We start from the raw sequence: 27,858 nt of genomic DNA on the forward strand, positions 1-27,858 counted from the left end.
TATGTCTCCCACCCAGCATGGGTATGTGTAAAAATACACCCCAAAACACATTATACTACTTCTCCTGAGTACGGCAATACCACATGTGTGGCACTTTTTTGCAGCCTAACTGCACTAAGGGGTCCAAAGTCCAATGAGCACCTTTAGGCTTTACAGGGGTGCTTACAATTTAGCACCCCCCAAAATGTCAGGACAGTAAACACACCCCACAAATGACCCCATTTTGGAAAGTAGACCCTTCAAGGTATTCAGAGAGGGGCATGGTGAGTCCGTGGCAGATTTCATTTCTTTTTGTCGCAAGTTAGAAGAAATGGAAATTTTTTTTTTTTTTTTTTCACAAAGTGTCATTTTCCGCTTACTTGTGACAAAAAATAATATCTTCTATGAACTCACTATGCCTCTCAGTGAATACTTTGGGATGTCTTCTTTCCAAAATGGGGTCATTTGGGGGGTATTTATACTATCCTGGAATTCTAGCCCCTCATGAAACATGACAGGGGGTCAGAAAAGTCATAGATGCTTGAAAATGGGAAAATTCACTTTTTGCACCATAGTTTGTAAACGCTATAACTTTTACCCAAACCAATAAATATACACTGAATGGGTTTTTTTTTTATCAAAAACATGTTTGTCCACATTTTTTGCGCTGCATGTATACAGAAATTTTACTTTATTTGAAAAATGTCAGCACAGAAAGTTAAAAAAATCATTTTTTTTGCCAAAATTCATGTCTTTTTTGATGAATATAATAAAAAGTAAAAATCGCAGGAGCAATCAAATAGCACCAAAAGAACGGGGGAATAAACCTCACACTATCCTCGCTCGCAAACTAAACCCTAGGGGATCTTGTCAGGCGATCCATGCCATGAAGGATACTGAAGGCACCACCCACTATAACCCAACTAAGATTGCACAACTTTTCACTTCATATTATGAACAGTTATATAATCTACCTGATCCCTCCCTAGACCCCACATACACAGATAGAGTTTCCTCCTTCCTGGAAAATCTCCAACTCCCTAAGCTGACCGATGAGGAACGCGCATTACTTAACGCTCCAATTTCCAATATCGAAATTCTTAATACACTTAAATCTCTCCCTTCCTCCAAGTCACCAGGCCCTGACGGTCTTCCCTATTCCTACTATAAAAACTTCCAAACAGTTTTAGTCCCTCACCTGACATCCCTAGCAAATAAAATCATGACGGGTGAATCACCCCCTCTACTTTCCTAAATTCCCTACTGACAGTAATCCCCAAGGAAGGAAAGGACCCTCAACTCCCACAAAGCTACCGACCCATTTCACTTTTGAACTCAGACCTCAAAATCATCACAAAAACATTAGCTAGCCGCCTAAACGGCATACTACCAAGATTAATAAATAACGACCAGGTGGGATTTATATTAAACAGACAAGCAGGAGACAATACACGGCGAGCTATTGATCTCATCTCCCTTATGGCCCGTTCAGGTAGGCCTTCTCTGCTTCTTAGTCTTGATGCAGAGAAGGCTTTTGACCGCCTCTCATGGCCTTTTCTCTTTTACGTCCTGCAACATCAAAGATTTGATGGACCCTTTCTAAATATTCTCCACTTTCTTTACTCCTCCCCTTCAGCCACCATAAAGCTCCCCATGGCCTCGCCTACCCCCTTCCAAATCCGTAACGGCACAAGACAGGGCTGCCCCCTTTCCCCTCTGCTCTTCGCCCTCAGCATTGAACCTCTGGCCAGTGCCATACGACAAAATATAAATATCTCAGGTGTCCAGATAGAAAAACATGAATTCAAAATATCTCTATTTGCGGATGATATCCTACTCACCATCACAAACCCTCTCATCTCACTACCAAACCTACACGACACCATCTCCGCTTATGAATCACTCTCAAGCTTCCGCCTAAATCAAGATAAAACAGAGGCACTACCCATTAAAATTCCACCTGACCTTCTAACCTCATTAAAACAACACTACCAATACAAATGGCAAACCCATTCCCTAAAATATCTAGGCATACATCTTACGCCCAACTACTCTACCTTATACAAACATAACTACCCTTCTCTCATTCAGCAAATACTCAAGGACCTTCACAAGTGGACCGCCTATAAGATCTCTTGGATAGGAAGGATATATACTTTAAAAATGAACATACTCCCTAGACTCCTCTATCTCTTTGAAACCCTCCCAGTTCTGGTCCCATTCTCCCAGTTGTCAATGTTGCAGACAGCTTTTGCTAAATTTGTCTGGAATCATAAACGACCAAGAATACGAGCCTCAATCCTTCTTTCCCCTAGAGAACAAGGGGGTTTAGGGTTACCTCTACTCCGGTATTACTATCAAGCTGCACATCTTCGCCAACTGCGAGAATGGTCCAAACTTAAAGTTCATACTAAATGGGGCCTCATTGAAGCACTTACCTTACTCCCAACTTCCCTTGCCTCCCTGATCTGGTCCAATCACCCACCTAAAATACCCATATCTCAACTTCTTCCCACTATAAAATTCACCTTACAAATTTGGAAGTCAACGGCTACATCAGCTAACCTGAGATCTTCCCCATCTCCATTAACACCCATCCTAGGTAACCCCGCTTTTCTCCCTGGAATGTCTAAGGACTTCATGTCCAGATGGTACAATCTTAACTTCTTTAACCTCCTTGATTGGAAAGACCCTCTCACTGGCCTTCTACAAACTAGATCCTCCCTAAAAGATAAACTACCATCCTCACCCCAATACATATTAGAATATACCCAAACGCGGCACTTCCTCCTTTCCCTACTGCGGAACTCTCCCTCTTCCCCTATTCCCCCACTAACACCTTTTGAGCATATATGTGAATCTAAGGGCTACCAAAAGGGTCTGATCTCGCTTATTTATACCCTGCTACATACCAAATCTGGACTAATCACCCCTGCTCACACATATATGTCCAAATGGGAATCGGCCTTATCTCAAACTATACAACTAGAGGACTGGGAGGAGATATGGGAAAACGCCAAGCACTCCTCTATGTGCATACAGATAAGAGAAAATATTTACAAAGTCATGTTCCGGTGGTATCTTACTCCAGCTAGGCTTTCAAAGATATATCCAAACTCCTCCCAGATGTGCTGGAGAGGCTGCAATGAAAAGGGAACCCTGGAACATATCTTCTGGTTTTGCCCAAAGATCTCCCCACTTTGGTCCGAAGTCCAACGCCTCATTCAACTAAAAACTGGGATATTAATTCCTTTTGACCCTGTTTATATGGTCCTTGGTAAACCCCCCCCCCCCCGATACCCCCAGGCATACGGTACGCCTAATCACACACATACTTACAGCCACTCGTTTATCAATTGCATCATCCTGGAAAAATATCGCTTCCCCTACATTAACAGATGTTAAACACAAGATTGAATGGACCAAAGAGATGGAAAAAATGACAGCATCACTACGAGACAATGAATCTCACTTTCATAAAGTCTGGAGCCCTTGGTCCCTATGCTCTCCCGACCTACTACCCCCCTAAGTCATATACAGCAATATTACTCCTGGATTTTCTCCATTCCCCCGCAATATATGGATATGTTTGGAATATCCTACCTTCAAAGAGTCAAATACTCAAACCTGTGCCTTTAAGCCCTTGCACACATATACATAACCTTCGTCTTTTGTCCTATCTGAAGGCTAATGATATACTTCTCTCATCTCCCACGCATAGGCCTTCCTTCCATTACTCATTGATCTTTGGTGTGACCCCTCACTTTGTTATGCCCCAGTTTCAATGTTTTTTAAGCTAACAGTGCCACTGTATTATTCACACATATAATAGTTAACATGTCCTCCAGAATTGTTCTGCCTTTCTTAAATCACCTTACAGGATGGTCAAGAATACATATTTGTATTATCAGTGGACAGTTACAGGTTCGCCAAGACTTCAAGCCGTCGGAGCTTAATCCATGCCAGACCAATGCCTTCGAGATGAACTGACCACGGACATATTTACAGTTAGTGATCTCACCCTGTTAGGCGCTGTTAACTCTCTACATGGTTATTATGTATACCCGACACTGTATTTTTGTTCTCCTTTATTGTTTCTTTCCTTTTCTGTTAAGAAAATCTCTTAATAAATATCAGTAAAACAAAAAAAAATAGCACCAAAAGAAAGCTTTATTAGTGACAAGAAAAGGAGCCAAAATTCATTTAGGTGGTAGATTGTATGAGCGAGCAATAAACCGTGAAAGCTGCAGTGGTCTGAATGGAAAAAAAGTGGCCGGTCCTTAAGGGGTAGAAAGCCCTAGGTCCTCAAGTGGTTAAGAGCATGTCCATGTTTTGGGAGCTATGTAATAGTCTATAGACAACTGCCTCTCCAGCAGTGAAGGAACCAGCTCCTGGTTTGTTGGTGGATTATGCTTGGTTAGCCCTGTACATCCCTTACATCTGGAGAGCTGTTGTGCTTCCTAATACTGTATCAATATCAAGTTACTTACAGGACAATTGCTACTTACTTGGAACTCTGTTAATGGCTCTAAGCGGCCTCAAAACTCGTACAGTGCGGATGGCGGACAGGCTAACGTTATGTCCGTCCAGGGAATACTCCATCATCCTAGAAGAAATATAATGAGAAGTGAGTCAGGTGACCACATGAAAACCTACTATACAACAGTTTACATTTCAATAGCAAAAGAAGTATAATTTTACAGAGGAGGTCAAATGACATAATGCTGTATGTTATGTAGGGGGAGAGAGGCAGCCATTTTGTGTCCATGTGATCATATCATGTGACCATCTATCACCAACAAACCAATCACCCTTCCATTTAATCCTTCCCTTTCCCTGAGGGCAACCACATGTAATTAATAAGGACTCCTATGTTGCTTCAGGATTAGCTCCAAACATCCCTCTAAAACACGTGTCGAACTCCAAGCCTGGAGGGCCAGATCCATGCCAGTGTTTAGGATGGACTGAGAGAAAGAAATGTGTTCTACCAGATGGACCACACCTTTCCTGATTCAGAGCAACCAATTCATTTGAGCTGTATAAAAAATGTGTGAGGATCTCAGCCCTCGTAGGACCGTTTTGACATACCTGCTCTAAAACCAAAGCCCAGTGGTAGAAAGTACTCAAAAGACTTAAAATATAAAACTTTATTTAGACAACTGAATGGATGCAGAGAATTGGTCGCTACAGCCTATAGCCCCTGCCTTTCATGTTGGCAGCTTGGAAATAAGAAAAAAAAAAAAAACAGTGAAGCTTGGAGATATTTCAGAGGACGGGCTTCTGTCCATCATGGATATCACTGCCATTGACAGCCATAGTCCCGTCCTAGGTGACATCTTAATCATATGCATAGCTCACACCTGCCCCTCTTTTGAAGTCAACAAGTAAAGAGGTTACCGGCAAGCACTTCAATTCACAGTTTCATAAATATTTATTCCATGTGATATTCCAATGTTTAGAGAACACTCTGGATCCCTTTATCAAGGAAGGCAATTAACATAAGGATAATCCATGGTCTCCGCACTCACTCCAGCGCTGTGCACTGTCAAAGCAGCTAGCACATGATGCTTTTAAAGCCATTGCTCCTGTTCCTTTTTTTCTGTTGTATTTTCCCTTTTTGGCCTTATGTACAGCTCTGGATAAGTAAATGTATTTGCCTACTAAAAAGTGATTGCAATGTAATAAATTTTACTCTCAGTCTCTGTGTGGACACGACTGGAGGTGTGTCTGGAAGCGTGATAAAGATATAAATGGAGGTGTAATGAAAGTGTCACTGGAGTTGGGAATGCAAATATGCAAAAATAAAACATAACAGGCCTAGTGGTTACTAGTTCAACTCTTCACTATATTGCTCACTGCTCCTCAATGAATATTTCTATAGTAGTGGGCATGCAGCATCCTCCCCTTCCAGAAGTCTACATCTGCTCTTAAAGCCCGGCCCGTGTTGTCACTGCCTACTTCTGGTGGTCCTAGCTCTAACAGGTATAGGGCTGGAAATTTGGGAAGGCCACAAAGGCCTGAGCCTTGGGCGGTTCTGGCCCAAGGGGCACCTGGACATAAGGACAGGTAATGGCACATCTAGAACCAATTAAACTTGCAACAGTGACACAAACTTAGCTTGGACCCCTACAAGCACAATACTGCCTCTTTAACAGATTTTTCTGCTATTTAGTATTAGAAATATGAAAAATCCTGCAGAGATTATCAGACTGCTGCCCTTCTAGGAGAGTTACCATACAGAGCAGCGATATACGTTTGTGCCCGGGCAACAAAAGCAGCGACTCCATATTGTACGCTGTATTTTTGTCCCCCGTAATGAGGGGTATTATTTCGCAATGTATAGCCAAGTGACTATTGTATTGATTTCTCCTAGCCTTGTTCTATACGTCTTGACAATCACGCCGTTGTGGTTATTTTCTGCCTCGCCGGCTTGTCGTTGCCTGTCACAGATGATTGCCAATCTTCTCGCTCTTGTAAAGATGGAGAAGCCGTCTGGTTTTTTTCCTCCTGGTATCCATCTAACATAATTTTTTTGAGAGGTAAGAAAAATCTCAGTGGATTTGCTCAACTTTTCTTATCTCTATGAAGACTTAGATGAGACGATTAGCGATAACTGGATATACAGTGTGGCTGAAGATGGAGAAATCTGTTCCTGGACTTCCCAGACGTGTCCGAACAGGGAATCCTAATCACACCAGACCTAAGACGTAATAATGTTATAGAACAACTCCCAGAAACAGAAGTGCTGCTTCAAGTGTAGCCAGGCTGAATAGAACAAACCATTACCCAAGTACCCTCTTCCTCCTGCCCGACACCGATCCCTGCCTTAAAGTGGATCCGAGATGAACTTTTACTCATTGCATAATTGTGTTCCTAACATATAGTTTATAGGGCATTCCTCAAGCCAAATACTTGTTTTGTTTTGTTTTAATACCCTAATTCCCTATAAACTAAACCAGCCACACCCACAGCTTCTCCAGAGTGCCTTGGCGCTTGCAAGGGATTGTGGGATTTCAGTCTGGGCAGGTGAAAAAGATGTTACTAGCTATAGATTTCAGAGGCAGAGTTTTCACAATCTGAGAGCTGCAGTGCAGATACAGATCAGTTGCCTGTGTAATGGAGGAGATAAGAGTGGAGTTTTCACAGAATATGCAGATTAGCATGCCTAGATACAGATAAGCTTGCCTGTGTGTGTGATTGTGTAATAGTGACAAGCAGAAAACATGTCTGCTCCCATTGTATCACAGGAAAAAATATTAATATACTGTTGAAGCTCTTTGAAGATAGATTTGCTGTGTAAACTATCTAAACTTTAGATAAGATATATAGACAAGTCACTTGTTATATTTAGTTTTTCATCTCGGATCCGCTTTAACTCCCTTTGAAAAGTAGCCAGTAGGAAAATATTCACTAAAAATGTTTAAAACGTTCGGGAGGCGGTGGTGGACCAGCCAACCCAAAAGTGACGCAAAACTGTCGATTTCAGTAGAAAAACATTTATTCATATACTCCTAGAACAATTGGCAACGCGTTTCGCAGGCTCAATCCCGCTTCATCAGGCAATAGTATAGTATCACACAGCTTAGGGTTCAATCAGAGCTTGGCACCTCTGTCAATCTCTGATTGGACCCTAAGCTGTGTGCTACTCCTGTTTATTGCCTGATGAAGCAGGATTGAGCCAGTGAAACGCGTTGCCAACTGTTCTAGGAGTATATGAATAAATGTTTTTCTACTGAAATCGACAGTTTTACGTCTGTTTTGGGTTGGCTGGTCCACCACCGCCTCACGAACGTTCTAAACATTTTTAGTGAATTTTATCCTACTGGCGCCTCTGTATATCTCTACAAATCAAGATATCCACCCTTGGTGGAAGGGTGTCACACCCTCTTCCTTCCTCTATCCACAGAGAGCGACGTCTTAGGCCACATACAGACATCAGACCATAGTCTTTGGAAAATGAAAGATCACAGACCAATCTTACCACCCTTCCTGTAGTATAAGAGCCATACTCTACACAGTCTTTTCTATGGAGCTGAACTCCACATCAGAAAAAAATCATTGCAAGATGCTGCACACACAGATGCTGTACAGACACAAAAGATCAGTATCTGCAAAAGGTCTGTTCCTGCCAAAAATCCATTCCTGCAAATTGCAATGATAGTCTATGAGATCTGCAGATCATCATACACACATGATTTAACTGACATTCATCTGCAGATCCGCAGATCTGAAAATCCGTCCTGGTGGATCTGATCTGCAGATGAATGTCAGTTAAATCATGTGTGTATGATGATCTGCAGATCTCATAGACTATCATTGCAATTTGCAGGAATGGATTTTTGGCAGGAACAGATCTTTTGCAGATACTGATCTTTTGTGTCTGTACAGCATCTGTGTGTGCAGCATCTTGCAAAGATTTTTTTCTGATGTGGAGTTCAGCTCCATAGAAAAGACTGTGTAGAGTATGGCTCTTATACTACATGAAGGGTGGTAAGATTGGTCTGTGATCATTCATTTTCAAAAGACTATGGTCTGATGTCTGTATGTGGCCTTAGTCCTGAGTGGGGACAGGCTTATACTCTCCACCTGCCCATACAGTGGTTGCCTTGGTGGTAACCCAGGTTTGTAAGTATAATACTTACGCTTCATTTATTCTCTCCCATATTCCAGTACATACTACACTATATCGGGCTGTCGGTTTTCTGCTTTTTATCCCTTTGAAAAGATCACGTCAGAGGTATACACTGCCAGCCTCACCTCTGAGTGTTATCTCTGCAAACGCTAAAACTAAACCATGCATATTGCCTGGCTATCCTGCTGATCCTCTGCCTTTTACTTTTATCAAAGAACGGGATTTCCTGGAGGGCTTCCCCCGTCGCCATGGCGACAGGGCGGGATGACGTCACCTACGTCGGGACGTCATTGGGAGTCCCAATCCACCCCTCAGCGCTGCCTGGCACTGATTGGCCAGGCAGCACACGAGGTCTGGAGGGGGGGGGGGGGGCGCCCGGCGCGACGGATAGTGGCGATCGATAGCGGGGCGGCGGCGATCGGTGTGCAGCAAAAAAAAAAATTTAAACAAATCGGCCGAGCAGGGCCGGAGAGAGCCTCATGAGGAGGTTAAGGGGTGAAAGGAGGAGCTCAGCAGGCCAAGGCTTCTGCTATGTAACTAGCTTGCAGGAGAGAGAAGGGTGTTACAAGACTGCCTAAGAATGCCCCCCCCCCCTTCCCCCAAATGAGACTCACAGGGTCTAGGAGCGAAAAGGTGAGTAATCAAACAGATCTCATTCCATCCACCACTCTCCTTTGCATCTTCTCCAGCCACACCATATGCTGGGAATACACGGGTCGATTCTGGTGCTCGATTCTGGGCCCGATTGTTTTGCCCGCTCGATTCTCTTATCTTCCGCTTGTTTTTCTTACCTTTTTTTAATTCACTTCAATGGTGAATCGAGTGGCAAAGTGATCGGGCGGGAGATCGGACATGTTGGAAATGATCTATCGAGCCATCTTAATAGCTCAGAATCGAGCCGTGTATTCCCAGCATAAGAGCCTGCACCCAATGCTACTTAGCACCCACAGTGACTAACACTTATTGTACCTTAGCAACCACAGTGATTTACCACCCATCGCACCTTATTACCCACAGCAGCTTAGCACCCAAAAGACCTTGGGTGCACTCCGGTTTCCTCCCATATCCCAAAACACACAGATAAGTGAATTGGCTTCCCCCTAAAATTGGCCCTAGACTACAATGAACATATGACTATAGTAGGGACTAGATTGTGAACCCCTCTGAGGTACCATTAGGTCCCGTTTAGGGCCCTTTTAAACTTAATCAGTTGCTCTCAGTTATAACTGAAAGAAAACTGATTTTCAAAGTAGTGCCCATGTTTTCCTATGGCACCTAGGTATTCACGCTTAACGCATTTTAACTGAAATCTTCTTCCCAATGCACTGCTATGGAAAAAATGCATACCAATGAGCACTAACGCGTACCAACTGATTAAGTGTAAATGGGCCCTTAGTGTGAACTGTGCCATAGGAAAACATGGACATTACTTTGAAAATCAGTTTTCTTTCAGTTATAAATGAGAGCAACTGATTAAGTGTAAAAGGGGCCTGAATGGGCCCTTAAAGAGAAACTCCGACCAACAATTGAACTTTATCCCAATCAGTAGCTGATGCCCTCTTTTACATGAGAAATCTATTCCTTTTCACAAACAGACCATCAGGGGGCGCTGTATGGCTGATATTGTGGTGAAACCCCTCCCACAAAGGAATTCTGAGGACCGTGGTACACCTGGCAGTTTCCTGTCTGTGAACCTTGTTGCATTGTGGGAAATAGCGGTTTACAGCTGTTTCCACCCGCCAAAAAAAACACGCAGCAGCTACATCACCTGCCAACAGTACAAATGTCACAATGTAATAAATGTCAGACTGTAAATCAGGGATTTAAAAGATTTTACAATGGGCAAACACTGACTAAATCATTTATACATAATTATTGTAAAAATAAAGCACTTTTTTATTACATTATTTTCCCTGGAGTTCCTCTTTAAGGGACAAGAATGTATACTATTGGCGCTACTATTATTTACCCTATAGAAATTCAGTGTTTGCTATTATTACAAGGCAATCACTTTTTTTACTACATATTGTGCATGTCTGTGCGGTAGCAGTGAGTGGGAAAGGATGACTCGGGTTGCATCGCCTGAAGTACCACAGAGGTCAGGAAAGGCTCTGCTTGAACAGGCGGCTTCTGGGCGCATCCTGCTAATAGACACATTATTTCCAAGTCCACTTATGGTGGAAAACAAGCCACTTATTATATTGACACTTGTGCTGCTAAAAACAGCAATTACTCCAGTGCCGGACAAATCACTCGGGCCATTGTTAATTACAAGCCGTCTCGTTTCAGTGTGGCGTGGTAATCCTGATTTCTCAATAGCATGTCTAGCCCAGAGTGCTGTTACAACTGGCCTTAAACTGTAACTGTCGGGCATAAAATCAAAAATCAATTCTTTATTTTTATCTGGTAAACAAGTAATAAGGATGCTAACCAGGCAACCAAAAGTTAAAATCACTATTACTTTTCTTGTTGATAAATGATCATTCCCCAGTTTACCTGACTCTTATTTGGTACATTGCCGCACAAAGGAAGTTGCAGGGCATTCTGGGTTGTCCATTTTTGCTCCTCTACTTTCCCCTCAGACTTAACTAATGCAGCTTGATTGGCTGAAGCCTCTTTCTCTCCTGTTTTCCCCTCCCACACCTCTGTTCCTCTCTGATCGGCCAATATTTCTCATGCGGAGACAATGCCCTTTCTATACTGGAGGGCGGGCAATGCATGCACAATCAGGCAAAATAGAGTAAGGGAGGAAATTACATCAGAATTGGCTTCAAAATAGCCACAGTTAAAATGGGAAATGCTAAGAAGGATTTTCTCTTTTTCTACTGTAGAAAAATCACTAAAATCAAAACGTGGACAGTGCAATACATATGTTATGTAAGTAGAGCAAGTATTTATCTACTTATATATGTGGGGGGTTCTGAGATAGTATGGCTGACAGCTCCTCTTTAATGCAAGGTGTAATCCAAAGATACATTATCAGTTGCTACTTTGCATCAGGTTTCTGGAACTAAATTGGACAATGAGAACATTTGTTTTTTATTTGCAAACAGAGTTAAGTTTCAAATGGAGCAGGTCACATGGTGTTTTCATGTCTAAAGGTGCTGTCTAAAGGTGCCCATAGACTGGCAGATGATCAACAGATTCGACCATTAGATACAGTGGGTTGCAAAAGTATTCGGCCCCCTTGAAGTTTTCCACATTTTGTCATATTACTGCCACAAACATGAATCAATTTTATTGGAATTCCACATGAAAGACCAACACAAAGTGTTGAAGTGAGAAGTGGAATGAAAATAATACCTGATTCCAAACATTTTTTTTACAAATAAATAACTGCAAAGTGGTGTGTGCATAATTATTCTCCCCCTTTGATCTGAGTGCAGTCAGTTGCCTATAGACATTGCCTGATGAGTGCTAATGACTAAATAGAGTGCACTTGTGTGTAATCTAAAGTCAGTACAAATACAGCTGCTCTGTGAGGGCCTCAGAGGTTGTCTAAAAGAATATTGGGAGCAACAACACCATGAAGTCCAAAGAACACACAAGACAGGTCAGGGATCAAGTTATTGAGAAATTTAAAGCAGGCTTAGGCTACAAAAAGATTTCCAAAGCCTTGAACATCCCACAGAGCACTGTTCAAGCGATCATTCAGAAATGGAAGGAGTATGGCACAACTGTAAACCTACCAAGACAAGGCCGTCCACCTAAACTCACAGGCCGAACAAGGAGAGCGCTGATCAGAAATGCAGTCAAGAGGCCCATGGTGACTCTGGACGAGCTGAAGAGATCTACAGCTCAGGTGGGAGACTCTGTCCATAGGACAACTATTAGTCATGCACTGTACAAAGTTGGCCTTTATGGAAGAGTGGCAAGAAGAAAGGCATTGTTAACAGAAAGCATAAGAAGTCCCGTTTGCAGTTTGCCACAAGCCATGTGGGGGACACAGCAACCATGTGGAAGAAGGTGCTCTGGTCAGATGAGACCAAAATGGAACTTTTTGGCCAAAATGCAAAACGCTATGTGTGGCAGAAAACTAACACTGCACATCACTCTGAACACACCATCCCCACTGTCAAATATGGTGGTGGCAGCATCATGCTCGGGGGGTGCATCTCTTCAGCAGGGACAGGGAAGCTGGTCAGAGTTGATTGGAAGATGGATGGAGCCAAATACAGGGCAATCTTGGAAGAAAACCTCTTGGAGACGGCAAAAGACTTGAGACTGGGGTGGAGGCTCACCTTCCAGCAGGACAATGACCCTAAACATAAAGCCAGGGCAACAATGGAATGGTTTAAAACAAAACATATCCATGTGTTAGAATGGCCCAGTCAAAGTCCAGATCTAAATTCAATCGAGAATCTGTGGCAAGATCTGAAAACTGCTGTTCACAAACGCTGTCCATCTAATCTGACTGAGCTGGAGCTGTTTTGCAAAGAAGAATGGGCAAGGATTTCAGTCTCTAGATGTGCAAAGCTGGTAGAGACATACCCTAAAAGACTGGCAGCCGTAATTGCAGCAAAAGGTGGTTCTACAAAGTATTGGCTCAGGGGGCTGAATAATTACGCACACCGCACTTTGCAGTTATTGATTTGTAAAAAATGTTTGGAATGATGTATGATTTTCGTTCCACTTCTCACGTGTACACCACTTTGTGTTGGTCTTTCACGTGGAATTCCAATAAAATTGATGCATGTTTGTGGTAGTAATGTGACAAAATGTGGAAAACTTCTAGGGGGCCGAATACTTTTGCAACCCACTGTAGATCCCTCTCTGGTTGAATCTGCTGCCAGTGCAGTTTCCAATAGATGCCGTGCCCTCAGGTCTCCCCATCTATTGTGTACCCCCAGGTCCGTGGTGAGTCTAAAAGCGGTGCGGTTCACCTTTTTGCCGGTTCGCCCCTAGGCCGAGAATGCTGGGACTTCCCTTCCATGTACAGCAGTGCCCCTCCCATTCCATGTGCAGCCCTCTCTTCCATGTGTATCATCAATGTACAGCAGTGCCCCTCCCATTCCATGTGCAGCCCTCTTTTCCATGTGTATCATCAATGTACAGCAGTGCTCCTCCTATTCCATGTGCAGCCCCATCTTCCATGTGTATCATCCATGTACAGCAGTGCTCCTCCCATTCCTTGTGCAGCCCCCTCTTCCATGTGTATCATCCATGTACATCAGTGCTCCTCCCATTCCTTGTGCAGCCCCCTCTTCCATGTGTATCATTCATGTACAGCAGTGCTCCTCCCATTGATTCAGGTTTCCGGAACTAAATTGGACAATGAGAACATTTGTTTTGTATTTGCAAGCAGAGTTAAGCTTCAAACGGTGCAGGTCACATGGTGTTTTCATGTCTAATGCTGGGCATACACGGAGCGTTTGCTCCTTATCAATCGAGCCGCTGATGGCTCGATTGATAATATCCGACAGGTCTGATGACCCGCCGGATAGATTCCACGCTCGATCCTCGCGGGCGGACAATAGTGGGGAATGGAGCGAAAGATAAGGAGCGCCCGCGGGGGGACAAGCGGGGATCGATCCAGGTGCCGGAGGGGACGAGCGGGGATGCGCCGGGATCGAGTCAGCGGCTCGATCCGGTTCATAATCTTATCCATGTATGCCCAGCATAAAGGTGCCCATAGACTGGCAGATGGTCAACAGATTCGACCATTAGATAGATCCCTCTCTGGTTGAATCTGCTGCCAGTGCAGTGCAGTTTCCAATAGATGCCGTGCCCTCAGGTCACCCCATCTATTGTGTACCCCCAGGTCCGTGGCGAGTATAAAAGCGGTGCAGTTCACCTTTCTGCCAGTTCGCCTCCTCCAGCGTCTTGTTTCTTCTCTCCATAGCCGCCAGCAAGGTTGGATTTATAATCTTTCCGCCCCTAGGCAGAGTATGCTGGGACTTCCCTTCCATGTACAGCAGTGCTCCTCCCATTCCATGTGCAGCCCTCTCTTCCATGTGTATCATCAATGTACAGCAGCGCCCCTCCCATTCCATGTACAGCCCCCTCTTCTGTGTGTATCATCAATGTACAGCAGCTCCCCTCCCATTCAATGTGCAGCCCCCTCTTCTATGTGTAACATCCATGTACAGCAGTGCTCCTCCCATTCCATGTGCAGCCCCCTCTTCCATGTGTATCATCCATGTACAGCAACACCCCTCCCATTCCTTGTGCAGCCCCATCTTCCATGTGTATCATTCATGTACAGCAGTGCCCCTACCATTCCTTGTGCAGCCCCCTCTTCCATGTGTATCATCCATGTACAGCAGTGCCCCTCCCATTCCATGTGCAGCCCCCTCTGCCATGTGTATCATTCATGTACAGCAGCCCCTCTCTTTCATGCACAGCTCCCTTGGGCATCAGCTTCCCTTTTTCATGTGTTGCTCCCAATTGGCAGCCCTCTATTTCATAAGCAATAACCCCAATTGCATGCTCAGGTGCCCCCTTAGGTTGCAGCCGCTGAAGGCCTGGGCCTTTGTGGCCTTTCCAGAAATCTGTCCCTAGCTGCCAGGCGCCTGTGCCCTGTGACCTGACGGCACATGCATGACCTTGTACATACCTTCAGGCCTCAGGACACAGGTGCCCGGATTCTATGGAGAGAAGACACGAGACGCCGGAGGAGGCGAACCAGCAGTGGGCAGGCGAGCGTGGCCATTAGAGCATATACGACAAGCCCTTGTCAGATTTGCTTAGAGGATGCCAAAGATGAATAGGTGGGGTTGAGGATGATGGAAGAAGCCTTGGACTATCCAGAGGCTTCCCTCTACTAAGGTATCAATTTTCCCCCACTACAGGTTCACTTTAATTATTAGAGAGGCAGCTGCGGAGGGGCCTCTGAATTCTTACCTTCCCACCATAACACTTTTTATGGGTAGGGGAATTCATTGTTGTTTGCACTGTCACTGGGGCCGCACTGTTATGGGTAGGAGAGTCATTGTTGCTGCACTGTTATGGGTAGAGGGAGTCATTGTGGTTGCACTGTTATGGGTAGGGAGAGTCACTGGGGCCGCACTGTTATGGGTAGAGGGAGTCATTGTGGCTGCACTGTTATGGGTAGAGGGAGTCATTGTGGCTGCACTGTTATGGGTAGAGGGAGTCATTGTGGCTGCACTGTTATGGGTAGGGAGAGTCACTGGGGCCGCACTGTTATGGGTAGAGGGAGTCATTGTGGCTGCACTGTTATGGGTAGAGGGAGTCATTGTGGCTGCACTGTTATGGGTAGAGGGAGTCATTGTGGCTGCACTGTTATGGGTAGAGGGAGTCATTGTGGCTGCACTGTTATGGGTAGAGGGAGTCATTGTGGCTGCACTGTTATGGGTAGAGGGAGTCATTGTGGCTGCACTGTTATGGGTAGAGGGAGTCATTGTGGCTGCACTGTTATGGGTAGAGGGAGTCATTGTGGCTGCACTGTTATGGGTAGAGGGAGTCATTGTGGCTGCACTGTTATGGGTAGAGGGAGTCATTGTGGCTGCACTGTTATGGGTAGAGGGAGTCATTGTGGTTGCACTGTTAGGGGTAGGGAGAGTCACTGGGGCCGCACTGTTATGGGTAGAGGGAGTCATTGTGGATGCACTGTTATGGGTAGAGGGAGTTATTGCGGCTGCACTGTTATGGGTATACAGAGTCATTGTGGCTGCACTGTTATGGGTAGGGAGAGTCACTGGGGCCACACTGTTATGGGTAGAGGGAGTCATTGTGGCCGCACTGTTATGGGTAGAGGGAGTCATTGTGGCTGCACTGTTATGGGTAGGGAGAGTCACTGGGGCCGCACTGTTATGGGTAGGAGAGTCATTGTTGCTGCACTGTTATGGGTAGAGGGAGTCATTGTGGCTGCACTGTTATGGGTAGGGAGAGTCACTGGGGCCGCACTGTTATGGGTAGGGAGAGTCATTGTTGCTGCACTGTTATGGGTAGAGGGAGTCATTGTGGCTGCACTGTTATGGGTATGGAGAGTCACTGCGTCCGCGCTGTTATGGGTATGGAGAGTCACTGCGTCCGCGCTGTTATGGGTATGGAGTCACTGCGGCCGCACTGTTATGGGTAAGAGAGTCATTGTGGCTGCACTGTTATGAGTAGGAGAGTCATTGTGGCTGTACTGTTATGGGTAGGGAGAATCATTGTGGCTGCACTGTTATGAGTAGGAGAGTCATTGTGGCTGTACTGTTATGGGTAGGGAGAATCATTGTGGCTGCACTGTTAAGGGTAGGAGAGTCATTGTGGCTGCACTGTTATGGGTAGGAGAGTCATTGTAGCTGCACTGTCATGGGTAGGCGAGTCATTGTGGCTGCACTGTTATGGGTCGGGAGAGTCACTGGCTGCACTATTATGGGTCGGGAGAGTCACTGCTGCCGCACTGTTAGGGGTAGGATCATCATTGCTGCACTGTTATGGGTAGGATAGTCACTGCGGCTGCACTGTTATGGGTAGGAGAGTCATTGTGGCTGCACTGTTATGGGTTGGGAGAGTCACTGGCTGCACTATTATGGGTCGGGAGAGACACTGCGGCTGCACTGCTATGGGTAGGAGAGTCACTGCGCCTGCACGGTTATGAGGAAAGGGGGGGGGTCAAAGTGGCCACACTTGTTATGGCTGGGAGGAATTATTGTATCCACTCTTGTTATGGGCAGGTGAAATCACAGTGACTGCACTGTAATGGGAGTTGGGGAGGACATAGTGGCTACCCTTGTTATGGCTAGGAGTAATTAGTGTGGTGACCCTTGCTATGGGTAGGAGGAGTCACTGTGCCTGCACTGTTATGGGGGGGGGGGGGAGCCAATGGAGGCCACCTTTGTTATTGGTAGTCACTGTGCCTGCAATGTTTTAGGGAGTCAGGAGGTCATGGTGGCCACATTTGTTATGGGTAGGGAGAGTCACTGTGGCAGCACTGTTATGGGTAGGTGGAGCAATTGGGAAGCACTATTATGGGTAGGTGGAGCCATTGAGGCAGCACTGTAGCAGTGTTAGGGGTAGGGGCATAGCTCCCAACTTTCCCTCTTTCGGAGGGACAGTCCCTCTTTGGGCGCCCTGTCCCTCTGTCCCTCTTTCCTCCTCATTTGTCCCTCTTTCAGGACTTTGTCCCTCTTTCTATGTAAATATATATTTATCAACTAAAAAATGTGTTTGATTGACTCTAAACTTTATTCCCATCGTTTATATTGATATATCACTAATTTTAAAATGTTAATATGAAGGAAAATGAACCAGGATAGAAAGGACCAGTGTGATTTGAATTTTAAAACAACATATTCTTATTATGAAATCTTTATGGTATGCCTGACTAGGGGTGTGATGGGGGCGTGATCAGGGGTGTGTCAGGGGCGTGGCTTAAGTGTTCCTCTTTCTTATCTCAAAAAGGTGGGAGGTATGAGTAGGGAAGTCATTGTGGCTGCACTGTTATGGGTAGGGGGAGACATTATGGCCACACTTGTTATGGGTAGGGGGAGACATTATGGCCACACTTGTTATGGGTAGGGGGAGTTACTGTGACTGCACTGCTAAGGGTAGGGGCGAGTCATTATGACTGCACTATGATGGGTAGGTGTAGTCACTGTGGCCACACTGCTATGGAGGGGTGAGGAGGACATGGTTGCTGTATGACCTCTGGCAGATTTGCCCCAGGCTAACAGGTTCACCACAAGGAGAGGGCATGTGAGCATGAGCTGGCCTCTATGATCTGTTTGCCCATTTGTGCAGCACTGTACATAACTGGATAGAACTGTATTAAGCAACCTCTGCAGTACGAGTTCAGATTTCTCTGCTGCTCTGATTCAGATTTTTTTTCTTGTCTCGGCCAGCCTCTCCTCTTATGGTAATCAAGATGTTCCCTGGAGTTTACACAGACAATCAGAATGAGAGAGAGGGAAGCTGGAGGTTTTACAGAGCAATGACTAAGCAGCTGCAAGGTGATATCAAAATTAAGATGACTAATGCTGGAAGGAGAAATTAGTGCTTTCTATTAGACCTTTTATTACTTGTAAGACATGTGCCGGTTACAGCAGACATCACACCTGGCAGCACATAAGAGAATTACACCGTGCCAGCCAGAGCTGGACTACATCCTGCTGATGGAGATGGATTGAGGATGAAAGACAATTTATACAGCTTGAAGTCTGCAGGAATACGGCTTCTAAATGGGCTCTCAAGTCTGGAGTAAGAACACTAATATATAAACAGCAACATCCACCCAACTCAAAGCACAAATGTTTGATGAGGCCAATTTCACACTACAGGCATTGCGTAATGCTTGCAATACAGCATAACGTGGGCATAATGCTATAACCAGGGCTGGATTTCTGGAAAGGCCACAGCGACCATAGCCTTGGGCGCTGCAGGAGTCGGGGAGCGATAAGAGGCCATATATCAAAATAAACCATCTCTCCTGCTCCAAAGCTGCCCTGCTTTGCAGCGCACACAGCCTGAATTCCAGAGCTCTGTGCATCTTCCTTACTTCCTGGTATGTGATAAGACAGTGCTGTCTCTAGGAACATACAAGCTTTAGTTTAGTGCCAGGGTTGTAGAGAAACCTGGTTCACCATGAGCTTGCTTAGCGATCTGTAACCGGTTGAGAGAAGTTTTGGTCCGGTAAGGTTTACATTCACTTATTATCATCTCCACTTTACAACTAAACGGAGAGGGATATGGATGTTTCCTTTTAAACAATACCAATTGCCTGACTTTCCTGCTGATCAATTTGCTGCAGTAGTATCTGGATCTCACACTTGAAACAGGCATGCAGCTAATACAGTCTGACTTCAGTCAGAGCACCTGATCTGCATGCTTGTTGAGGAGCTGTGGCTAAAAGTATTAGAAACACAGGTTCAGCTGGAGAGTCAGGCAACTGGTATTATTTTAAAAGGAAAAATCCATATCCTTCTCAGTTTAGGTTCCCTTTAGAGGAATCATGAATCTAATTGTGCTGCCCCATGATATAATTACCGGGGGCTTCCTCCAGTCCCTTGAAGCCGACATGTTCCACGCATCATCTCCAATCGCAGCTGCTGACCCGGGGTCCCCGCCGGTGCAGTGGCCTACCTTCTCTACTGCGCCTGGGCCGCTGTCAATAAAGTCCACGTTGTCCGCAGAGTACTACACAGTAGTTCTGTACCTGCGCTACGCTGCGGACAACGTGGACTTGACTGACAGCTACACTTCATGCATGCGCAGTAAGGACGACCTTGGGGTCGGCCTCTGCACCGGCGGGGATCCAGGGCCGGCGGCTGCGATTGGAGATGCTGCTGGGACATGTCGGCTTCAGGGGCAGGAGGAAGCACCCGGTAAGTATATCATGGGGCAGCACAATTTAATTTATGATTCCTATAAGATGAGATAAACAGTGTATAGCTGGCCAGATTCTTAATGACTTGAGCCATTCCTTCTCCTCTCTATCCTATCTAAAGGGTGATTTTTTGAGGGAGGGGTTACATTATAGGGAGTTACTAGGACGTCCGGAACGGAGTTATTTGAAGAAAGTTACATTAGAGGGCTGGTTGGTAAGAGATGGAGGGGAGTTATCTGGAGAAAATTACATTAGAGGTTGGGAGGATACTAGAAGATGGACAGGAGTTTTTTGTAGGTGGTTCCATAGAGGGCGGGTTGCTAGGAAATGGTTGGGAGTTATTTGGAGAAAGTTACATTTAGAGGTTGGAGAGTTGCTAGGAGATGGAAAGGTTATTGTTTATATGTGGGGCAGGTTGCATTAGAGCGGAGTTACTAGGATGTGGGGAGGGATGGTTTTCTACATTTGAAAGGGGTCAACTGGAAAGCCTTAGGAGCTCGCTATGACTTGGGGAAATATTTTTTCCATTGGGTAAATCTATATTGGGAGGGGACTACTTGGAGAAGGAGAGAAAATGGTATTTTACATGAAGGGGGGGGGAGGGGGGGCAGGGCCGGAGCTACCATAGGAAAGAATGGGCAATTGCCCCAGGGCCCCTGAGTCTGTAGGGGCTAACAAGGTGTCCCTCCCTCATCTTAACTGTTGCTCCCAAGGGACTCTGCAGAGTCTGTTAAGTTGGGAGGTGATTGGGGGTGGGTCAGCAGCCAGCTCAGGGGCCCAGGAGGGAAATTTGGCTGCAACAAAGGGCCTCTAATGACACTTTTTGGTCGGGGGTGTCTGTTGGGGGGCCCCCAGGCTAATTTTGCCCTACAACAACAACAAATAACATTTGTAAAGCGCTTTTCTCCCGTGGGACTCAAAGCGCATAAGCATGGCTCCGACCATCGTGGTACAGAGGAAGAATTTTATAAGTCTGGAAATGCCAGGCTAAACAGGTGGCTTTTCAGTCTGGATTTGAATAGCTCCAGGGATGGTGCTGTCTTTACTGGGTGTGGCAGGGAGTTCCAAAGAGTAGGGGCAGCATGACAGAAGGCTCTATCTCCAGATTTTTTGAGGTGCACCCTAGGGCCCAATTGTTACTTGAACTGGCCCTGGGAAGGGGGGGGGGGAGGTTGCTAGGACATGAACATTGGAATAGTATCTTAGTGCTGGGATGGGGGGGATGTCTAATTGATGTGTTTGCTGGAAAGATACTGGACTGCAGTGCGCCGACCTGTCAGAAGACAGATTAACACGTAACCATCTGACAAGCCAACATCTGATAATTGGTGAAGGAACACAGATGCAAGGGAAAGGCAGCAGCAACTGGCGTGTATAAAGCCCCTGGAGGCATCATTTTCTGCTCACCCAGCCATGACGATGAAGAAGTCCAGCCGGTTCCACGTATCTCCCAGGTAACACTTCTGCCCGAAGATGCCCAGTGCGATCATCTTAATGACCATCTCCACAGCGAAGAAGGCAAAGATGAAGCCGTCAAATGCCTGGAGGGAAAAAGAAGAGAGGTTCTTACTGCAAACAACTGTGTTTATCCCAGGAAGAGAGGCTTCTGGGATACGAAGAGGCTTCAGCACTGGGGAATCTGTTGGGATGTGTTGAGCTTTTGTATTGTGGTTAAAAAAAAACGACGTCGTAAAACAACGTGTTATCACTTCCCGCACACATCCAGGAATTTGATCTAACAGTCAGTGGGATACACATAGTTTTAGGATGCCCCTGTTGGGAAAGCTGAGCATTCAGAGCTGCTGGTTTATAGCACAGCCACAACCTTAAAGAGGCACTGTAGTGACATATAGTAATATGCAGTGCATTATTCAGGACTGGTCACAAAACCCGTTACAGTACTAGGAAACTGCCACAGGGTGCGTGTTCGCTGCCCGTGGCCCTGGGCACCCCTCCACAACCTGTACCAGAAACCCGCCCACGGCGTGGCAGACACCCCACACGGCAGACACAGCAACAGGGAAATTATAATAGAGGATAGCCACTTTTATGGTAATTTTCCTGGTTTTAGTATCAGAAACACTTATATCTACCGTATTTTTTCGGACCATAAGATGCACCGGACAATAAGACGCACCTAGGTTTTGAGGACAGGAAACTAAGCTACCCTACGCTAACAGCACCAGTTCAGCTCTCACCTGATCCTGCCGCCAGGCACACCTCTTCTCCACCAGCATCTTTTTCTCCCTCATCTACTACGGTGTGGTGGCATCTCCTGGCGTAGCTGTACATAGCGGCCGCCTGTCGCTGTACAGCTCTGGGTCTCCCGTCCACGTGGCCTCTGTCTTCTTCTGCATTGGTTACAGAAGAGGCGCATGTGCACCGGGGTCACGCTGACATGCGTAAGAAGACAGAGGTCACTTGGACGGGAGACCCAGAGCTGTACAGCGGCAGGTGGCCGATGTGTACAACTATGCCAGGAGATGCCACCCAACCCAGAGGAGAAGAAGTACGCCTAAGAAGATGCAGGTGGACAAGAGGGGCACCTGGACAAGCCAAGCAGAGAGAGAGAGGAGCGCGGTGCTGGATAGGTAAGAGTCACTCCCTGTGCACCTCTGCATTTTTTTTTTCACCTTGCGACCATAAGACCCCCCCCCCCCCCCCTTTCCCCTTAAGTCTTGGGGAAGAAAAAGTGCATCTTATGGTCTGAAAAATAAGGTATATATTGCTGCATATTGGTATGTAGCCCCACCCTCCCAGTGATGAGTGATGCTCAGCCTGGGCTGTTTAGCTATGTGAAATTCTCCCAGAGCATTCTGGGACACCAGGCATTATTTTCACTGGCTTTGGGATTTTCAGACGCAAACATTCTGCTGTTATTCATCTGACAGGGCTAAAAGATGTTGCCACTTGTGGTAAAGTTCAGAATGTAAATCGGGTGAGAAAGATTTTATAAGGTGCAAACACTGACTCTGGCTGGGCGTACACATAACATAACATAACATAACATGAAATGCTGCGTTTTATGTCAGGTTTTCATTTTATGTTGTGTGCATTTTTGTGCATTTTTGCTGTGTTTGCATTTTTTTTTTTACTGCAAATGCGTTTTTCAGGCGTTTATCAAGCGTTTTGCGTGCATTTTAATGCGTTTGCGGTCTGCATATACAAAACGCATATACGTTTTGAATGCGTTTTTATATTTCCACTTATGCAAATCACTAGGAAGACAACAGGAAGCGGAAATACATCACGAATCAATTTTTTGGGGAAAAAAAACGCTTGGAAAATGTATGAAAAACGCATACCATTGCGTTCCCATTGACTTTCATTATGTGCATTTTTGATGCGTTTTTGGCATATTATGCAACAAAACCAGCATTTTTGAAAACGCATGCATATGCATTTTTTTTAAATGCGGTTTTTCCTGCGGCCCATAGACTTCCATTGGTGGCAGAAACACAGCATTTTCCGCAACGTTAGCGTTTCTGCTATGTGTGCACCTAGCCTCAACAATTTACAAATTTATATTGTAACAATTTTATTAATTATGTTATTTTGACTGCAGTACCTTTTTACATGTAAAGGACTACTTAAAGGCTATAGGTGTGCTATAAATCATGGTCTCTGGATCGCAAGCCTGGCTTATTAGGAGAGATTATTTTCAGAGTTCTGATCCCTCTTCTGAAATTATGCATTATGGGTATTGCTTTTTGGACACAGGAGTGATGTAATTACCCTCTATATTTAAGCATCTTATACTTAAAGTGAACCAGAGACGAAGCACCCCGTGTATTTTACCATATATATCAGTGGGAACATTAGAGAAAACCCCTACCCTGCTCTCTGTTTCATGTTTAACTGTTCAGCTTGCTTCTTACCAGCCATTATAAAATCCCCTGACTGAGCATTCAGTCTGGCTTTGCTCAGGAATTTTTATAGCTGAGTCTGTGTTCTCTGGTGTCTTTTCAAGCCCAAGCCTGCCCCCTTCTGGCTCTGCTCAGGAATAATTATAGCTGAGTCATAGCAAAGCCAGACTGAATGCTCAGTCGGGGATTTTATCGGGGCTGATTAGAAGCAAGCTGAACAGTTAAAGGACTTACGAGGCCAAGTATAGAAAAAAAAAAAAAAGTTAGCTACCTGCATCAGCTTGTAAGGCACGGAGGACGCCATCTGTGCCGTTCCGCCGGGTCCCCGCCGCTCAATAGCCCCCCGAACGGTCCTCGACCGCGCGGCCCGGGTCGAGCTCCCCAGCCTGTATAAAGATGGCCGCTGGAGCTGGCCGCGGCTGCGCAGTCCGCATAGCCGCGAGTGCGGCTGCGCAGCTCTAAGGCCAACCCCTCGATCCACGCTACTGTTACGGGGACCGTTCGGGGGCTATTGAGCGGCGGGGACCCGGCGGAACGTAAGTCCTTTAAAAATGAAACAGACAGCAGGGTAGACGTTTTCTCTAATGTTCCTACTGATATATATGGTAAAACACATGAGGGTGCTTCGTCTCTGGTTCACTTTAAGGCATACTTTAAATAAATGTGGCATTATCTACATCTTGAAGTAACAGATGCCTACCACAGTGTGTTTCCACCTTGCTGGTGATGTCAGCTCTATGCACAAAGCAGGGAGAATTCCCAGCATTTTTTAGCCTGATGTGCTGTGCATTCTCTCAGTCCTTCAGCAGAAAGAGTTACACATCAGAAAGGTTTGTCATTAGTAACATATCTTGAGGCTCGCACACCTTGTGCAGTGCTAGGTGCTAGAAAATGAGTGATAATCCAAGAAATAGTAGTAATGAGAATTCAAACACTGGAACAAATTATTTGTCCTTGTATACACATACAACCTTTATCAACCAAGGTTCGTTTCAGGGCCACACAGCAGTCTTTTGTCTTGATACCTTGAAAAATGGGACCCAGTGTGGCCCTAAAATGATCATCAGTTGATGAAGGTCCTAAGTGTATATGGGGACAATAAATTGATTGTTCCAGGAACCTATTGTGCAGATCTTCATTACTATTTCTCAGTTTGTTATTAGTTGTACAAAGGAGGATCATCACATGTTATGTCAGTCCTGGTAAGAACAGATAATTGCCATAAACAAATAATAAGTTCTTCCCTGCTGCGCAGGACCTTCACTACATGTAATTTGTACATCTGTTTATGTAGTTTGCTTTCTTGTTTGAAAACTTTTTTTTTGGGGGGGGGGGGGGGGGGGGGGGTGAAACTATATAACACCAGACAAGTCTTCACATACTGTATAACCTCCCCTTCACCTATAATGAACCTATAATTTGGCATGATATCAATTATTTAAATGGCTGTCATAACGTTTGTATGAAGGCATGACAGCAGTGTAATCAGTGTCAATATGCTAGGCTGATGACATTAATTCATTTTGCCAGCACTAATAAGAACTTGATACAAATACTATGTTGTTCTCAAAATAAGTCAGTACACAAATGATCACACCAGGTACTCTTTACTGACCCAAAACCACTTAAAGGGGTTAGCACATTCAAAAACAAAAGAAATTGCCCAAAAAGTTAGTGCTCCAAAATAAATGTAACCTTCTTTTTTCCTAAAATAGACTTCACCCTCCATGAACCTACACACCCCGGCCGAACGCACCACAAATGTGCTGGCTGTCCCAGCTGTCACTCCTCCATTACTTCCCTTCCCTGTCATAGGTAGCTACAGGTAGCCCTTCGTATTAGGTAGCCAGAGGTACCCTCAGTATTAAGAAGCTAGAGTTGCCCTCAACTGAAGGGAAATCTTGTTAGTGGAATGCAGAGAGCAGGGTAACTCTAATTTACGCTCTGCTTGGACTCTGCATAGGGAAGGAGGAGCCTTTCCATCATCTGGCGCCTATAGGCACATGCCTACAGTGCCTAAATCCGGCCCTGCTGGTTTGCCTGTACATATGTGCACAATACAATTTTAATACAAAGGAAAAAATAAACAGCTCCAAGTTTTCTTTTCTTTACCACATTTGGAAAAATGCACTAGATGTGACTGAGCTCATTAACTTACATAAGCTGTCACTTTTTTCATAGAAAAATGCATAAAAACAGAGACAGTGTGAAAGAGAGCTTTATGATGATGCAATGTCTTCCAGAATAGCTCTAAATACGCGATGCAGACCCCGGGGGGCCTCACTGTGTACTTGTCAATTTATTATTTAAAGCGGACCTGAACTCAGAAATTCCTCTCTGCTCTAAAAGATAAGCAAATAAATCTGCAGTGCAACTACTTCCTGCTTTCATGGGAGCAGACATATTGCTAACATCCAGTGCTTTCAAATGAGCTTACCTGCCTTATCTGCCGTGGCAGTCAGCTGACACAGGGGAGAGATCAAATTACAACTTATCCTTAGTCACAGATGAGGGGGTATTAGGACAGGCTAAACTCTCTAAATACATACAGGGTGCATTGTGCTATGTTTTCCTTCTGTCCTGTGCAAGAGTTCAGGTCCACTTTAAGAGGACCTGTAGTGAAAATAACATAATGAATTAAATTGCTTTTTTTTTTTTTTTTTTTTTACAATACTCATTTATAGATTATTTAGTCAGTGTTTGCCATTGTAAAACCTATTCTTTCTTCGATTGACTTTCTGAAATGTATCACTGGAGATGACATCTTTAGTTCTGCCAGGTAATCTGTACGGAATGTTCGTTACTGAGAGTTCTATGCACAGAGGGAGATATTTCATGCTTGGCAGTTGGAATAAGCCGCTATTTCCCACAATGCAATGAGGTTCACAGACAGCAAACTGTCAGGGCCATGGTCATGACATCACACTGTGGGAGGGGTTTCACCGCAATATTAGCCATACAGACCCCCCTGATGATCTATCTGAGAAAAGCTAAATATTTCTCATGGGAAAGGGGGTATCCACTATAAGAATGAGGTCCAATCCTTCCTTGGTTAAAGTCCCTCTTTAAAGAGAGTCTGAAGCGAGAATAAATCTCGCTTCAGACCTCATAGATAGCAGGGGCACGTGTGCCCCTGCTAAAACGCCGCTATCCCGCGGCTTAACGGGGGTCCCTGACCCCCCAAATCCGCTCCGTACAGCGGGGGAGCGCTTCCTGGTTGGGGCAGGGCTAACCGCCGCAGCCCTGCCCCACGCGCGTCTGTCAGCGCGTATCTCCGCCTCTCCCCCGCCCCTCTCAGTCTTCCTTCACTGAGAGGGGCGGGGGAGAGGCGGCGATGCGCCGCTGACAGACGCAACTGGAGGCAGGGCTGCAGCCGTTAGCCCTGCCTCCAGGAAGCCATAAATCACGACCAAATCTGCGACCAAGTGTTGCAGTGGTCGCTTTGGGGGTGAAGGGACCCCCGTTAAGCCGCGCTATAGCGGCGGTTTAGCAGGGGCACACATGCCCCTGCTAACTATGAGCTCTGAAGCGAGATTTATTCTCGCTTCAGAGTCTCTTTAAGTTCTGTGATTTAAAAAATATTAAATCTTAGATCAATACATTTCAGTGAATATTTTACTAAAGCCATACATGAATGTTTGTCAAGCATTCGTACACAGTTGTGGAGTACTCCTTACAAAGATATGCGTATCGAGGGGTACTTAATGAAATGTTCATATACAGACAAAGAGAGGCACCAAAAGGATAAAAGTCAATAAAAAGTTTAAAAATCGGGGGAGGCCGAAGAGGATTTTCCTCCTCCAGGTAGACACAACAAACTGTAGTGTGAGTTCAACCAAATATTTATTTGGATGAAGTATGTAAATAAATATTTGGTTTAACTCTATCATCTATTTGTTGTGTCTATCGGAGGAGGGAAATCCACCTCGGCCTCCCCCAATTTTTAAACTTTTGGTGCCTCTGTTTGCCGGTACATGATCTAAGTCCACCCTTGGTGGAGGGGTGTTGCCCCCTTTTTTCCGATCTACAGAGAGCGACTTCTTAATCCTGAGTGGGGACAGGTCTCATCTCCCCACCTGCCTTTACAGTGGTTGCCTGGGTGGTAACCC

The 27,858-nt window shown here is 45.3% G+C and overlaps 1 protein-coding gene across 3 annotated transcripts in view; it reads right to left on the minus strand.

The window, feature by feature from the left end:
• CACNA1H (calcium voltage-gated channel subunit alpha1 H) overlaps positions 1-27,858 on the minus strand; it is an 822,232-nt gene that overhangs the window by 375,348 nt on the left and 419,026 nt on the right. For all 3 annotated transcript variants that reach the window (XM_068244151.1, XM_068244150.1, XM_068244152.1), the window contains 2 exons: positions 21,291-21,424; positions 4,488-4,585 (listed from right to left, as the gene is read on the minus strand). In XM_068244151.1, coding sequence (XP_068100252.1) covers positions 4,488-4,585; positions 21,291-21,424 — 232 coding nt within the window. The remainder of the gene's footprint in view (positions 1-4,487; positions 4,586-21,290; positions 21,425-27,858) is intronic.

Source organism: Hyperolius riggenbachi, chromosome 7 (genome assembly GCF_040937935.1).
Source record: "Hyperolius riggenbachi isolate aHypRig1 chromosome 7, aHypRig1.pri, whole genome shotgun sequence".
Lineage (NCBI taxonomy): Eukaryota > Metazoa > Chordata > Amphibia > Anura > Hyperoliidae > Hyperolius > Hyperolius riggenbachi.